This window comes from Neodiprion pinetum, chromosome 7, assembly GCF_021155775.2.
Source record: "Neodiprion pinetum isolate iyNeoPine1 chromosome 7, iyNeoPine1.2, whole genome shotgun sequence".
NCBI lineage: Eukaryota > Metazoa > Arthropoda > Insecta > Hymenoptera > Diprionidae > Neodiprion > Neodiprion pinetum.
The window spans coordinates 24,540,384-24,556,964 of NC_060238.1; the positions used below are offsets into that span (position 1 = coordinate 24,540,384).

The window sequence follows — 16,581 nt, forward strand, 5'->3', positions numbered from 1 at the left end:
TTTTGATGCGTTGATCGCAGCGTCTTGAAACTGCGCCCTATCGATTTCTCTAGCAAAATTACGTCGGAATAGTGCCACAATTAATTTATTCAAGCACTTTTCGAAATCGCGAAAATTTTCGTCAAAAATGCACAGGGGTTAGCCTTACTTTTTCCTCATTTTTCGGCCAAAAATTTTGGGTCTCAGATTCGTTTCTTACGACCCTTACCCGACTAATTGCACCCTCAGGAACTCAGAAAACGCAGCGAAAAGAGCGTGGGACCAACAGGAGAGAAATGGCGAGCGAAAAAGCACCTGCTGAAAAATGTCGAAAAAACAGGTTCCCGTTTTTTGGCTGTCACTTTTGATTCGTTGATCGCAGCGTACTGGGACTGCGCCCAATCGATTTCTCTTCCAAAATTACGTCGGAACGGTACTACAATTAATTTATTCAAGCACTTTTCGAAATCGCGAAAATTTTCGCCAAAAATGCAAAGAAGTTAGCCTTACTTTTTCCTCATTTTTCGACCAAAAATTTTGGGTCTCAGATTCGTTTCTTATGACCCTTACCCGACTAATTGGACCCTCAGGAACTCAGAAAACGCAGCGAAAAGAGCGTGGGACCAACAGGAGAGAAATGGCGAGCGAAAAAGCACCTGCTGAAAAATGTCGAAAAAACAGGTTCACGTTTTTTGGCTGTAACTTTTGATTCGTTGATCGCAGCGTACTGGGACTGCGCCCAATCGATTTCACTTCCAAAATTACGTCGGAACGGTACTACAATTAATTTATTCAAGCACTTTTCGAAATCGCGAAAATTTTCGCCAAAAATGCAAAGGGGTTAGCCTTACTTTTTCCTCATTTTTCGACCAACAATTTTGGGTCTCAGATTCGTTTCTTATGACCCTTACCCGACTAATTGGACCCTCAGGAACTCAGAAAACGCAGCGAAAAGAGCGTGGTACCAACAGGAGAGGGATGGCGAGCGAAAAAGCACCTGCTGAAAAATGTCGAAAAAACAGGTTCCCGTTTTTTGGCTGTAACTTTTGATGCGTTGATCGCAGCGTCTTGAAACTGCGCCCAATCGATTTCTCTAGCAAAATTACGTCGGAATAGTGCCACAATTAATTTATTCAAGCACTTTTCAAAATCGCAAAAATTTTCGCCAAAAATGCAAAGGGGTTAGCCTTACTTTTTCCTCATTTTTCGACCAAAAATTTTGGGTCTCAGATTCGTTTCTTATGACCCTTACCCGACTAATTGGACCCTCAGGAACTCAGAAAACGCAGCGAAAAGAGCGTGGGACCAACAGGAGAGAAATGGCGAGCGAAAAAGCACCTGCTGAAAAATGTCGAAAAAACAGGTTTACGTTTTTTGGCTGTAACTTTTGATTCGTTGATCGCAGCGTACTGGGACTGCGCCCAATCGATTTCTCTTCCAAAATTACGTCGGAACGGTACTACAATTAATTTATTCAAGCACTTTTCGAAATCGCGAAAATTTTCGCCAAAAATGCAAAGGGGTTAGCCTTACTTTTTCCTCATTTTTCGACCAAAAATTTTGGGTCTCAGATTCGTTTCTTATGACCCTTACCCGACTAATTGGACCCTCAGGAACTCAGAAAACGCAGCGAAAAGAGCGTGGGACCAACAGGAGAGAAATGGCGAGCGAAAAAGCACCTGCTGAAAAATGTCGAAAAAACAGGTTCACGTTTTTTGGCTGTGACTTTTGATGCGTTGATCGCAGCGTCTTGAAACTGCGCCCAATCGATTTCTCTAGCAAAATTACGTCGGAATAGTGCCACAATTAATTTATTCAAGCACTTTTCAAAATCGCGAAAATTTTCGCCAAAAATGCAAAGGGGTTAGCCTTACTTTTTCCTCATTTTTCGACCAAAAATTTTGGGTCTCAGATTCGTTTCTTATGACCCTTACCCGACTAATTGGACCCTCGTGAACTCAGAAAACGCAGCGAAAAGAGCGTGGGACCAACAGGAGAGAAATGGCGAGCGAAAAAGCACCTGCTGAAAAATGTCGAAAAAACAGGTTCACGTTTTTTGGCTGTAACTTTTGATGCGTTGATCGCAGCGTCTTGAAACTGCGCCCAATCGATTTCTCTAGCAAAATTACGTCGGAACGGTACTACAAATAATTTATTCAAGCACTTTTTGGAATCGCGAAAATTTTCGCCAAAAATGCAAAGGGGTTAGCCTTACTTTTTCCTCATTTTTCGACCAAAAATTTTGGGTCTCAGATTCGTTTCTTATGACCCTTACCCGACTAATTGGACCCTCAGGAACTCAGAAAACGCAGCGAAAAGAGCGTGGGACCAACAGGAGAGGAATGGCGAGCGATAAAGCACCTGCTGAAAAATGTCGAAAAAACAGGTTCCCGTTTTTTGGCTGTAACTTATGATTCGTTGATCGCAGCGTACTGGGACTGCGCCCAATCGATTTCTCTTCCAAAATTACGTCGGAACGGTACTACAATTAATTCATTCAAGCACTTTCCGAAATCGCGAAAATTTTCGCCAAAAATTGCAAAGGGGTTAGCCTTACTTTTTCCTCATTTTTCGACCAAAAATTTTGGGTCTCAGATTCGTTTCTTATGACCCTTACCCGACTAATCGGACCCTCAGGAACTCAAAAAACGCAGCGAAAAGAGCGTGGGACCAACAGGAGAGAAATGGCGAGCGAAAAAGCACCTGCTGAAAAATGTCGAAAAAACAGGTTCACGTTTTTTGGCTGTAACTTTTGATTCGTTGATCGCAGCGTACTGGGACTGCGCCCAATCGATTTCTCTTCCAAAATTACGTCGGAACGGTACTACAATTAATTTATTCAAGCACTTTTCGAAATCGCGAAAATTTTCGCCAAAAATGCAAAGGGGTTAGCCTTACTTTTTCCTCATTTTTCGACCAGAAATTTTGGGTCTCAGATTCGTTTCTTATGACCCTTACGTGACTAATTGGACCCTAAGGAACTCAGAAAACGCAGCGAAAAGAGCGTGGGACCAACAGGAGAGAAATGGCGAGCGAAAAAGCACCTGCTGAAAAATGTCGAAAAAACAGGTTCCCGTTTTTTGGCTGTAACTTTTGATTCGTAGATCGCAGCGTACTGGGACTGCGCCCAATCGATTTCTCTTCCAAAATTACGTCGGAACGGTACTACAATTAATTTATTCAAGCACTTTTCGAAATCGCGAAAATTTTCGCCAAAAATGCAAAGGGGTTAGCCTTACTTTTTCCTCATTTTTCGACCAAAAATTTTGAGTCTCAGATTCGTTTCTTATGACCCTTACCCGACTAATTGGACCCTCAGGAACTCAGAAAACGCAGCGAAAAGAGCGTGGGACCAACAGGAGAGAAATGGCGAGCGAAAAAGCACCTGCTGAAAAATGTCGAAAAAACAGGTTCCCGTTTTTTGGCTGTAACTTTTGATTCGTTGATCGCAGCGTACTGGGACTGCGCCCAATCGATTTCTCTTCCAAAATTACGTCGGAACAGTGCTACAATTAATTTATTCGAGCACTTTTCGAAATCGCGAAAATTTTCGCCAAAAATGCAAAGGGGTTAGCCTTACTTTTTCCTCATTTTTCGACCAAAAATTTTGGGTCTCAGATTCGTTTCTTATGACCCTTACCCGACTGATTGGACCCTCAGGAACTCAGAAAACGCAGCGAAAAGAGCGTGGGACCAACAGGAGAGGAATGGCGAGCGATAAAGCACCTGCTGAAAAATGTCGAAAAAACAGGTTCCCGTTTTTTGGCTGTAACTTTTGATTCGTTGATCGCAGCGTACTGGGACTGCGCCCAATCAATTTCTCTTCCAAAATTACGTCGGAACGGTACTACAATTAATTCATTCAAGCACTTTCCGAAATCGCGAAAATTTTCGCCAAAAATTGCAAAGGGGTTAGCCTTACTTTTTCCTCATTTTTCGACCAAAAATTTTGGGTCTCAGATTCGTTTCTTATGACCCTTACCCGACTAATTGGACCCTCAGGAACTCAGAAAACGCAGCGAAAAGAGCGTGGGACCAACAGGAGAGGAATGGCGAGCGAAAAAGCACCTGCTGAAAAATGTCGAAAAAACAGGTTCCCGTTTTTTGGCTGTAACTTTTGATGCGTTGATCGCAGCGTCTTGAAACTGCGCCCTATCGATTTCTCTAGCAAAATTACGTCGGAATAGTGCCACAATTAATTTATTCAAGCACTTTTCGAAATCGCGAAAATTTTCGTCAAAAATGCACAGGGGTTAGCCTTACTTTTTCCTCATTTTTCGACCAAAAATTTTGGGTCTCAGATTCGTTTCTTACGACCCTTACCCGACTAATTGCACCCTCAGGAACTCAGAAAACGCAGCGAAAAGAGCGTGGGACCAACAGGAGAGAAATGGCGAGCGAAAAAGCACCTGCTGAAAAATGTCGAAAAAACAGGTTCCCGTTTTTTGGCTGTAACTTTTGATTCGTTGATCGCAGCGTACTGGGACTGCGCCCAATCGATTTCTCTTCCAAAATTACGTCGGAACGGTACTACAATTAATTTATTCAAGCACTTTTCGAAATCGCGAAAATTTTCGCCAAAAATGCAAAGAAGTTAGCCTTACTTTTTCCTCATTTTTCGACCAAAAATTTTGGGTCTCAGATTCGTTTCTTATGACCCTTACCCGACTAATTGGACCCTCAGGAACTCAGAAAACGCAGCGAAAAGAGCGTGGGACCAACAGGAGAGAAATGGCGAGCGAAAAAGCACCTGCTGAAAAATGTCGAAAAAACAGGTTCACGTTTTTTGGCTGTAACTTTTGATTCGTTGATCGCAGCGTACTGGGACTGCGCCCAATCGATTTCTCTTCCAAAGTTACGTCGGAACGGTACTACAATTAATTTATTCAAGCACTTTTCGAAATCGCGAAAATTTTCGCCAAAAATGCAAAGGGGTTAGCCTTACTTTTTCCTCATTTTTCGACCAAAAATTTTGGGTCTCAGATTCGTTTCTTATGACCCTTACCCGACTAATTGGACCCTCAGGAACTCAGAAAACGCAGCGAAAAGAGCGTGGGACCAACAGGAGAGAAATGGCGAGCGAAAAAGCACCTGCTGAAAAATGTCGAAAAAACAGGTTCACGTTTTTTGGCTGTTACTTTTGATGCGTTGATCGCAGCGTCTCGAAACTGCGCCCAATCGATTTCTCTAGCAAAATTACGTCGGAATAGTGCCACAATTAATTCATTCAAGCACTTTTCAAAATCGCGAAAATTTTCGCCAAAAATGCAAAGGGGTTAGCCTTACTTTTTCCTCATTTTTCGACCAAAAATTTTGGGTCTCAGATTCGTTTCTTATGACCCTTACCCGACTAATTGGACCCTCAGGAACTCAGAAAACGCAGCGAAAAGAGCGTGGGACCAACAGGAGAGAAATGGCGAGCGAAAAAGCACCTGCTGAAAAATGTCGAAAAAACAGGTTCACGTTTTTTGGCTGTAACTTTTGATTCGTTGATCGCAGCGTACTGGGACTGCGCCCAATCGATTTCTCTTCCAAAATTACGTCGGAACGGTACTACAATTAATTTATTCAAGCACTTTTCGAAATCGCGAAAATTTTCGCCAAAAATGCAAAGGGGTTAGCCTTACTTTTTCCTCATTTTTCGACCAAAAATTTTGGGTCTCAGATTCGTTTCTTATGACCCTTACCCGACTAATTGGACCCTCAGGAACTCAGAAAACGCAGCGAAAAGAGCGTGGGACCAACAGGAGAGGGATGGCGAGCGAAAAAGCACCTGCTGAAAAATGTCGAAAAAACAGGTTCCCGTTTTTTGGCTGTAACTTTTGATGCGTTGATCGCAGCGTCTTGAAACTGCGCCCAATCGATTTCTCTAGCAAAATTACGTCGGAATAGTGCCACAATTAATTTATTCAAGTACTTTTCAAAATCGCAAAAATTTTCGCCAAAAATGCAAAGGGGTTAGCCTTACTTTTTCCTCATTTTTCGACCAGAAATTTTGGGTCTCAGATTCGTTTCTTATGACCCTTACGTGACTAATTGGACCCTAAGGAACTCAGAAAACGCAGCGAAAAGAGCGTGGGACCAACAGGAGAGAAATGGCGAGCGAAAAAGCACCTGCTGAAAAATGTCGAAAAAACAGGTTCCCGTTTTTTGGCTGTAACTTTTGATTCGTAGATCGCAGCGTACTGGGACTGCGCCCAATCGATTTCTCTAGCAAAATTACGTCGGAATAGTGCCACAATTAATTTATTCAAGCACTTTTCAAAATCGCGAAAATTTTCGCCAAAAATGCAAAGGGGTTAGCCTTACTTTTTCCTCATTTTTCGACCAAAAATTTTGGGTCTCAGATTCGTTTCTTATGACCCTTACCCGACTAATTGGACCCTCAGGAACTCAGAAAACGCAGCGAAAAGAGCGTGGGACCAACAGGAGAGAAATGGCGAGCGAAAAAGCACCTGCTGAAAAATGTCGAAAAAACAGGTTCACGTTTTTTGGCTGTAACTTTTGATTCGTTGATCGCAGCGTACTGGGACTGCGCCCAATCGATTTCTCTTCCAAAATTACGTCGGAACGGTACTACAATTAATTTATTCAAGCACTTTTCGAAATCGCGAAAATTTTCGCCAAAAATGCAAAGGGGTTAGCCTTACTTTTTCCTCATTTTTCGACCAACAATTTTGGGTCTCAGATTCGTTTCTTATGACCCTTACCCGACTAATTGGACCCTCAGGAACTCAGAAAACGCAGCGAAAAGAGCGTGGTACCAACAGGAGAGGGATGGCGAGCGAAAAAGCACCTGCTGAAAAATGTCGAAAAAACAGGTTCCCGTTTTTTGGCTGTAACTTTTGATGCGTTGATCGCAGCGTCTTGAAACTGCGCCCAATCGATTTCTCTAGCAAAATTACGTCGGAATAGTGCCACAATTAATTTATTCAAGCACTTTTCAAAATCGCAAAAATTTTCGCCAAAAATGCAAAGGGGTTAGCCTTACTTTTTCCTCATTTTTCGACCAAAAATTTTGGGTCTCAGATTCGTTTCTTATGACCCTTACCCGACTAATTGGACCCTCAGGAACTCAGAAAACGCAGCGAAAAGAGCGTGGGACCAACAGGAGAGAAATGGCGAGCGAAAAAGCACCTGCTGAAAAATGTCGAAAAAACAGGTTTACGTTTTTTGGCTGTAACTTTTGATTCGTTGATCGCAGCGTACTGGGACTGCGCCCAATCGATTTCTCTTCCAAAATTACGTCGGAACGGTACTACAATTAATTTATTCAAGCACTTTTCGAAATCGCGAAAATTTTCGCCAAAAATGCAAAGGGGTTAGCCTTACTTTTTCCTCATTTTTCGACCAAAAATTTTGGGTCTCAGATTCGTTTCTTATGACCCTTACCCGACTAATTGGACCCTCAGGAACTCAGAAAACGCAGCGAAAAGAGCGTGGGACCAACAGGAGAGAAATGGCGAGCGAAAAAGCACCTGCTGAAAAATGTCGAAAAAACAGGTTCACGTTTTTTGGCTGTGACTTTTGATGCGTTGATCGCAGCGTCTTGAAACTGCGCCCAATCGATTTCTCTAGCAAAATTACGTCGGAATAGTGCCACAATTAATTTATTCAAGCACTTTTCAAAATCGCGAAAATTTTCGCCAAAAATGCAAAGGGGTTAGCCTTACTTTTTCCTCATTTTTCGACCAAAAATTTTGGGTCTCAGATTCGTTTCTTATGACCCTTACCCGACTAATTGGACCCTCGTGAACTCAGAAAACGCAGCGAAAAGAGCGTGGGACCAACAGGAGAGAAATGGCGAGCGAAAAAGCACCTGCTGAAAAATGTCGAAAAAACAGGTTCACGTTTTTTGGCTGTAACTTTTGATGCGTTGATCGCAGCGTCTTGAAACTGCGCCCAATCGATTTCTCTAGCAAAATTACGTCGGAACGGTACTACAATTAATTTATTCAAGCACTTTTCGAAATCGCGAAAATTTTCGCCAAAAATGCAAAGGGGTTAGCCTTACTTTTTCCTCATTTTTCGACCAGAAATTTTGGGTCTCAGATTCGTTTCTTATGACCCTTACGTGACTAATTGGACCCTAAGGAACTCAGAAAACGCAGCGAAAAGAGCGTGGGACCAACAGGAGAGAAATGGCGAGCGAAAAAGCACCTGCTGAAAAATGTCGAAAAAACAGGTTCCCGTTTTTTGGCTGTAACTTTTGATTCGTAGATCGCAGCGTACTGGGACTGCGCCCAATCGATTTCTCTTCCAAAATTACGTCGGAACGGTACTACAATTAATTTATTCAAGCACTTTTCGAAATCGCGAAAATTTTCGCCAAAAATGCAAAGGGGTTAGCCTTACTTTTTCCTCATTTTTCGACCAAAAATTTTGAGTCTCAGATTCGTTTCTTATGACCCTTACCCGACTAATTGGACCCTCAGGAACTCAGAAAACGCAGCGAAAAGAGCGTGGGACCAACAGGAGAGAAATGGCGAGCGAAAAAGCACCTGCTGAAAAATGTCGAAAAAACAGGTTCCCGTTTTTTGGCTGTAACTTTTGATTCGTTGATCGCAGCGTACTGGGACTGCGCCCAATCGATTTCTCTTCCAAAATTACGTCGGAACAGTGCTACAATTAATTTATTCGAGCACTTTTCGAAATCGCGAAAATTTTCGCCAAAAATGCAAAGGGGTTAGCCTTACTTTTTCCTCATTTTTCGACCAAAAATTTTGGGTCTCAGATTCGTTTCTTATGACCCTTACCCGACTGATTGGACCCTTAGGAACTCAGAAAACGCAGCGAAAAGAGCGTGGGACCAACAGGAGAGGGATGGCGAGCGAAAAAGCACCTGCTGAAAAATGTCGAAAAAACAGGTTCCCGTTTTTTGGCTGTAACTTTTGATGCGTTGATCGCAGCGTCTTGAAACTGCGCCCAATCGATTTCTCTAGCAAAATTACGTCGGAATAGTGCCACAATTAATTTATTCAAGCACTATTCAAAATCGCAAAAATTTTCGCCAAAAATGCAAAGGGGTTAGCCTTACTTTTTCCTCATTTTTCGACCAAAAATTTTGGGTCTCAGATTCGTTTCTTATGACCCTTACCTGACTAATTGGACCCTAAGGAACTCAGAAAACGCAGCGAAAAGAGCGTGGGACCAACAGGAGAGAAATGGCGAGCGAAAAAGCACCTGCTGAAAAATGTCGAAAAAACGGGTTCCCGTTTTTTGGCTGTAACTTTTGATGCGTTGATCGCAGCGTCTTGAAACTGCGCCCAATCGATTTCTCTAGCAAAATTACGTCGGAATAGTGCCACAATTAATTTATTCAAGCACTTTTCAAAATCGCAAAAATTTTCGCCAAAAATGCAAAGGGGTTAGCCTTACTTTTTCCTCATTTTTCGACCAAAAATTTTGGGTCTCAGATTCGTTTCTTATGACCCTTACCCGACTAATTGGACCCTCAGGAACTCAGAAAACGCAGCGAAAAGAGCGTGGGACCAACAGGAGAGAAATGGCGAGCGAAAAAGCACCTGCTGAAAAATGTCGAAAAAACAGGTTCACGTTTTTTGGCTGTAACTTTTGATGCGTTGATCGCAGCGTCTTGAAACTGCGCCCAATCGATTTCTCTAGCAAAATTACGTCGGAATAGTGCCACAATTAATTTATTCAAGCACTTTTCAAAATCGCGAAAATTTTCGCCAAAAATGCAAAGGGGTTAGCCTTACTTTTTCCTCATTTTTCGACCAAAAATTTTGAGTCTCAGATTCGTTTCTTATGACCCTTACCCGACTAATTGGACCCTCAGGAACTCAGAAAACGCAGCGAAAAGAGCGTGGGACCAACAGGAGAGAAATGGCGAGCGAAAAAGCACCTGCTGAAAAATGTCGAAAAAACAGGTTCCCGTTTTTTGGCTGTAACTTTTGATGCGTTGATCGCAGCGTCTTGAAACTGCGCCCAATCGATTTCTCTAGCAAAATTACGTCGGAATAGTGCCACAATTAATTTATTCAAGCACTTTTCAAAATCGCGAAAATTTTCGCCAAAAATGCAAAGGGGTTAGCCTTACTTTTTCCTCATTTTTCGACCAAAAATTTTGGGTCTCAGATTCGTTTCTTATGACCCTTACCCGACTAATTGGACCCTCAGGAACTCAGAAAACGCAGCGAAAAGAGCGTGGGACCAACAGGAGAGAAATGGCGAGCGAAAAAGCACCTGCTGAAAAATGTCGAAAAAACAGGTTCACGTTTTTGGGCTGTAACTTTTGATTCGTTGATCGCAGCGTACTGGGACTGCGCCCAATCGATTTCTCTTCCAAAATTACGTCGGAACGGTACTACAATTAATTTATTCAAGCACTTTTCGAAATCGCGAAAATTTTCGCCAAAAATGCAAAGGGGTTAGCCTTACTTTTTCCTCATTTTTCGACCAAAAATTTTGGGTCTCAGATTCGTTTCTTATGACCCTTACCCGACTAATTGGACCCTCAGGAACTCAGAAAACGCAGCGAAAAGAGCGTGGGACCAACAGGAGAGAAATGGCGAGCGAAAAAGCACCTGCTGAAAAATGTCGAAAAAACAGGTTCACGTTTTTTGGCTGTAACTTTTGATGCGTTGATCGCAGCGTCTTGAAACTGCGCCCAATCGATTTCTCTTCCAAAATTACGTCGGAACGGTACTACAATCAATTTATTCAAGCACTTTTCGAAATCGCGAAAATTTTCGCCAAAAATGCAAAGGGGTTAGCCTTACTTTTTCCTCATTTTTCGACCAAAAATTTTGGGTCTCAGATTCGTTTCTTATGACCCTTACCCGACTAATTGGACCCTCAGGAAGTCAGAAAACGCAGCGAAAAGAGCGTGGGACCAACAGGAGAGGGATGGCGAGCGAAAAAGCACCTGCTGAAAAATGTCGAAAAAACAGGTTCCCGTTTTTTGGCTGTAACTTTTGATGCGTTGATCGCAGCGTCTTGAAACTGCGCCCAATCGATTTCTCTAGCAAAATTACGTCGGAATAGTGCCACAATTAATTTATTCAAGCACTTTTCAAAATCGCAAAAATTTTCGCCAAAAATGCAAAGGGGTTAGCCTTACTTTTTCCTCATTTTTCGACCAAAAATTTTGGGTCTCAGATTCGTTTCTTATGACCCTTACCTGACTAATTGGACCCTAAGGAACTCAGAAAACGCAGCGAAAAGAGCGTGGGACCAACAGGAGAGAAATGGCGAGCGAAAAAGCACCTGCTGAAAAATGTCGAAAAAACAGGTTCCCGTTTTTTGGCTGTAACTTTTGATGCGTTGATCGCAGCGTCTTGAAACTGCGCCCAATCGATTTCTCTAGCAAAATTACGTCGGAATAGTGCCACAATTAATTTATTCAAGCACTTTTCAAAATCGCGAAAATTTTCGCCAAAAATGCAAAGGGGTTAGCCTTACTTTTTCCTCATTTTTCGACCAAAAATTTTGGGTCTCAGATTCGTTTCTTATGACCCTTACCCGACTAATTGGACCCTCAGGAACTCAGAAAACGCAGCGAAAAGAGCGTGGGACCAACAGGAGAGAAATGGCGAGCGAAAAAGCACCTGCTGAAAAATGTCGAAAAAACAGGTTCACGTTTTTGGGCTGTAACTTTTGATTCGTTGATCGCAGCGTACTGGGACTGCGCCCAATCGATTTCTCTTCCAAAATTACGTCGGAACGGTACTACAATTAATTTATTCAAGCACTTTTCGAAATCGCGAAAATTTTCGCCAAAAATGCAAAGGGGTTAGCCTTACTTTTTCCTCATTTTTCGACCAAAAATTTTGGGTCTCAGATTCGTTTCTTATGACCCTTACCCGACTAATTGGACCCTCAGGAACTCAGAAAACGCAGCGAAAAGAGCGTGGGACCAACAGGAGAGAAATGGCGAGCGAAAAAGCACCTGCTGAAAAATGTCGAAAAAACAGGTTCACGTTTTTTGGCTGTAACTTTTGATGCGTTGATCGCAGCGTCTTGAAACTGCGCCCAATCGATTTCTCTTCCAAAATTACGTCGGAACGGTACTACAATCAATTTATTCAAGCACTTTTCGAAATCGCGAAAATTTTCGCCAAAAATGCAAAGGGGTTAGCCTTACTTTTTCCTCATTTTTCGACCAAAAATTTTGGGTCTCAGATTCGTTTCTTATGACCCTTACCCGACTAATTGGACCCTCAGGAAGTCAGAAAACGCAGCGAAAAGAGCGTGGGACCAACAGGAGAGAAACGGTGAGTCAAATTCTTCGTTTTTTGGCTGTAACTTTTCATACGATGATCGCAGCGTATTCGGAGTGCGTTCAATCTAATACTATTGCAAAATTACTTCGGAATAGTGTACGAAAAGATTCATTCCATCACTCTACAAAAATTGCGAAGATTTTCGCCAAAATTGCAAAGGGGTCAGTCGATTGCGACGAAAGTAATGAGAGCAACGACTCATCATTCTATTGCAGGTGAACGATATTGTTCAATTCTATTCACACAATCACACACTCTGAATGTTAGAACAAAATCATAAATACATTAACCATGAAGCCAAGCCAAATCTCAAAATGCGCAATAATAATTTCCATAATTACGAACGACAAAACTACACAGTTTGCCGAATTCGTACTTTTACAGATTTGCGTGCATTAGGAGATCGTTTTTCCAACTACCGAATTGCGATTCTTCATATTGTCCATATGATGATTCTAAATTCAATCGTCAATGCAGTCTTTTTTACTATTAGAATGCAAAAATTGATACGTGTTATTATGAACAGTAGAGACCGAGGAGTACTCGTTTACAGTAATCTGCAAACTCTGTCATAGATTACATTGAATGTTCCACATAAATGTTTACAATACGAAACAGAGATCCACGGAGCTGGGGTGAAGAGGTCAACTGATATTTCCAAGCCGAGTATTGCGCATGTGTAAAACACAAGCTTACTCAGCGTTGCTTCAAAGCAATTATGTATCGTATTTTTGGGAGACAACTCTCTGAATATAAATTAAAGGCAATTCTGACAGAGTACGCTTGAAAAATTCGGGCAGCATTTACATCCAAACGGATATAGAGAAAAAGGAGTAAGTAATCGCAGATAATGCAATAAGTAGATTTATTCAGCTAAAATTATAAATCGGTAATAAATGTTTTCCGACGAATTATAGCTTTGACTATTTTTATTTTCGAAAATGACACACTCGTCGTCTATTGCTAAATTATGTTATTGCTAGTAGTTGCATTATTGGCTCTACCTGTCATATTATTTTTAATGGAATAAAAAGTAATCGTTAACGTATAATAATTCGAGTGTATCATCCGTTATACGTGACGCAATGTCGAACCCACGAATTTATACGGAGATTGCAACAGAAGTAAGTGAATATAGCGATACGTACGTTTGATAAACATCGATATCACGTGATAAATAATTATATGACGCACGTTAATTTCTCAGGAATGCAGATAAAAAATAAAATTGTTTTGCTGACCGGAGGGGCGAACGGGATAGGATTTGCCTATGCTAGAGAACTTTTGCGAAATGGTGCTGGTGTGAGTTTAATAATTGTATATGTTACAATGTTTTTCAAGATTATATTACAATTATCACAATAATAAAGTATAATACAATATCTGCCGACAATTTAGCAACAGTGCAGAGTCCCATGAATGATTAATTTAATTATACGGTAAAATTTTCGGGATACAGCGCATAGCTATTCTGGATGTAAAAGATTCGAGCGGCAAAGAAGCGGCGAGTAAATTGAACACGGAATTCGGACAGGGGCACGTCATCTTTATTTTCTGCGACGTGTCAAAGCCGCAGGAATTAGAAGGTGGGTAAAATATTCAACAGTAAAATCTGCGATCAAATTGACTTTTATTTTCTGGAATAAATAAATTTTCACAATTTCATATGCAACATGCGAAGCTGGATTCGCAGAGACGATCAAGCAGTTTGGTGGACTCGATATTCTGATAAACAATGCTGGAATTATGGATGACGTACGATGGGAGCTCATGATAGCCACAAACGTAGTAAGTACACACAAGGGACATGATTCGTTGGGGGTTAAAGTGTTAAAAATATATGTGATCGAACAATACATTTAGTTGAAAAATGTATTCAAAAATACGTGAAATTTTCATCGTGTTTTGAGAGTAACCGTGTAGATTTTAGAAACATAGAAACAATTCTTGCGTCGAGTAAAGCATGCACAAAAGTGATTAGAAATAGAGCTTGCAATAACTTAAAATAGGTAAAAGAAAGTATGAGACTTTTATTATAAGGATAAACAAATTTGGGATTTAATGGTAACAGAATGCCGTGGTCCGCGGAACGTTGCTGGGTTTGCAATACATGGGAAAAGACAAAGGAGGCAAGGGTGGTGTCATTATTAACATCGCGTCCATATTGGGCTCGGTACCGTCGAAATACTTTCCAATTTACACAGGAACGAAGTATGCCGTGATAGGATTGAGTCAGTCTTTCGCGGTAAGATTCAACAGGAAGAATAAGAGAGCTTTTAAGCAAGATGTAAGTGATCGCAGGTACGGCGACCCTTGAATTGTGTTGCTTCAAATCTGTTGCAGATGCCATACCATTACGAGAAAACAGGCGTTCGAATATTGACATTGTGTCCGGGTCTCACAGACACCGAATCACTCAGGAAATCTCAGGAAAGAATGTTGGACATCATCGATGTCGAAGAACTTGTCGGAGACAGCAGCAATTTAACTTCCCAAAAGTTTGTATAATTGGGGCAGGGTTGAAGTTCCGAATTTGAAACGTACCGAAAGCGTCTGATTTCGAATTATTTGGTGGCGAAACTTGAAGGGATGGAATCAAATTTTAATCTTTTTTCTCTATTTTTTTTTTAGATTTTTAAATTTTCTCATTTTTGCACTTTTCGAATTTCGACTCGTCGGAGTTACGTCCTTTCGTCATTTCGTCCATTCGGAATTTCAACCCAGCCCCGCATAATTTATTTAACGATTTTCGTATATCAGGGAAGCTCTTGCTAACAATCATCAATTCATTAACATACGATCACGTTTTATTCTTCAGGGTTGACAGCGTCGCACACGGTTTGGTATACATGATACGATCGGCCCAAAACAGCACAGTTTGGGTAGCTGAAAACGGAGAACCCGTTTACCAAATCATGATTCCCGATCGTTTACTCACCAAAGTTTCAGCCTGAAGATAATTCGAAGAATGATTATTATCTGTCAGTAATGAAAAATTTGAAGATGTTAATAATAATAATAATAAAAAAAACAGTTTTCAACGTCGTCAACGTCAGTTCAAATGTAATTATTAAAACACGATAGGATAGGTGCAGATTTTCATAATACAGTTACAGTTTGTGATTCGTTTTTTTTTCTCTTTATTCCTTTTTCTCTCTTACAAGTTTCGAAAAGAAGATTGTAAGAAGGTTCTGCGAGTGATTGAATCGAGTTCCAAAGTAGAAGAAAGAATAACAAAAGAAAGGCAATTAATTAATCTGTAGATTTAACGAGATTATTATCATATCTCATTACTCATCATACGGCATCAAGAATCACAACATCCACTTTACAAAAGAACATTCATTGTCGGTGGAAAAAAAGAATCCGCAAAATTAAAGAAATATTACTTAGGGTATAAATGAATCCGTAATGAAACTTAGAAATAAACATAATTCTCCCTTTTTTTTTTTGTTCCTCCTCACTCTCCAAATGCCATGTCAGACCATTTTTCTTATGCAACAAATCATCTTGAATAATTACGATACTCTTTTTACCCCGTTTGTGTTTTTTTTTTTTTAGCCACAAGACATTCCAGAATACTTTACTACAGGGCCACTTTTTTCCCTGAACTTTTAGGCACACATGCAAAACAATTGTCACCTATTCCCTCGCATATTCACGAAATGTCGGGGGAAATTATTCTTCACCGGTACGTACTGATGATATCGGCATAGTCTCGATGATAGGAAGAAAAAAAAAAAAAAAAAAAAAAAAAAAATGGGCAGTAAATTTCTACTGCCATTATTGCTACTTCTGATAACAATATATCAGTTAAATTTCGGTTCACTTTACTGGCGATTGTTGGTAAATTAATATGTACTTGCAAAATTATGCCTTCCATCTCTTTTTAGCGTATCTGTATTTTAACCGCTAGAAAAATGTTTCGATTATTATAATCCGTATTTTATATTATATTATTTTTACTTTTTTCTATTGTCGCAACACGATGTAACGTGATCAATCGCATTATATCTCTTACATATTAATTTTCAATAAATGAAGAAACTGACGAAAAAGAAGTTAGCTATATATACCATACGCCAAGAACTTAACACGGCTGTATCGTACGGATGTTTGATTGAGGAAAAAAAAGATAAAGAAGAAACAGAATTATTCAAAAAATTTTAATTTGTAACACCGTCAGCATGTTTTTATGCTCTTGAAACGATCACATCGAATTTAGCATATTAAAAATACCTAACCGATGGTAAACGAAAGAGATGAATATTACTTTCTTTAACTTTTGTTGTTTTTTTTTTTTTTTTTTTTATTAATACGATACATGTATGTAATATATGGAATGAAAATTTTTCCG

General features: G+C 40.5%; 1 protein-coding gene across 3 annotated transcripts; it reads left to right on the forward strand.

Annotated features, from left to right (window-relative positions):
* Positions 1–12,903: 12,903 nt before the first annotated feature.
* Positions 12,904–16,344, forward strand: LOC124222824 (15-hydroxyprostaglandin dehydrogenase [NAD(+)]-like). 3 transcript variants are annotated; one of them, XM_046634194.2, is made up of 8 exons: positions 12,933–13,057; positions 13,285–13,348; positions 13,432–13,526; positions 13,684–13,810; positions 13,906–14,012; positions 14,296–14,469; positions 14,568–14,722; positions 15,043–16,344. In XM_046634194.2, exons 3-8 carry the CDS (start codon positions 13,434–13,436, stop codon positions 15,176–15,178), a joined length of 792 nt encoding a protein of 263 aa, XP_046490150.1. In that variant the 5' UTR covers positions 12,933–13,057; positions 13,285–13,348; positions 13,432–13,433; the 3' UTR covers positions 15,179–16,344. The 3 variants fall into 3 exon arrangements, with proteins under 3 accessions (XP_046490151.1, XP_046490149.1, XP_046490150.1); XM_046634193.2 differs by lacking the exon at positions 13,285–13,348 and having other exon boundaries at positions 12,905–13,057; XM_046634195.2 differs by lacking the exons at positions 13,285–13,348; positions 14,296–14,469 and having other exon boundaries at positions 12,904–13,057.
* The last annotated feature ends 237 nt before the right edge of the window (positions 16,345–16,581 follow it).

Excerpts from the sequence above, each read along its gene's own strand:
- LOC124222824 (XM_046634193.2), top strand. The coding sequence starts at position 13,434 with ATGCAGATAAAAAATAAAATTGTTTTGCTGACCGGAGGGGCGAACGGG. Across the intron at positions 13,811-13,905 it reads AAAGCCGCAGGAATTAGAAG|CTGGATTCGCAGAGACGATC; the intron begins GTGGGTAAAATA and ends CAACATGCGAAG. Across the intron at positions 14,470-14,567 it reads GATTGAGTCAGTCTTTCGCG|ATGCCATACCATTACGAGAA; the intron begins GTAAGATTCAAC and ends AATCTGTTGCAG.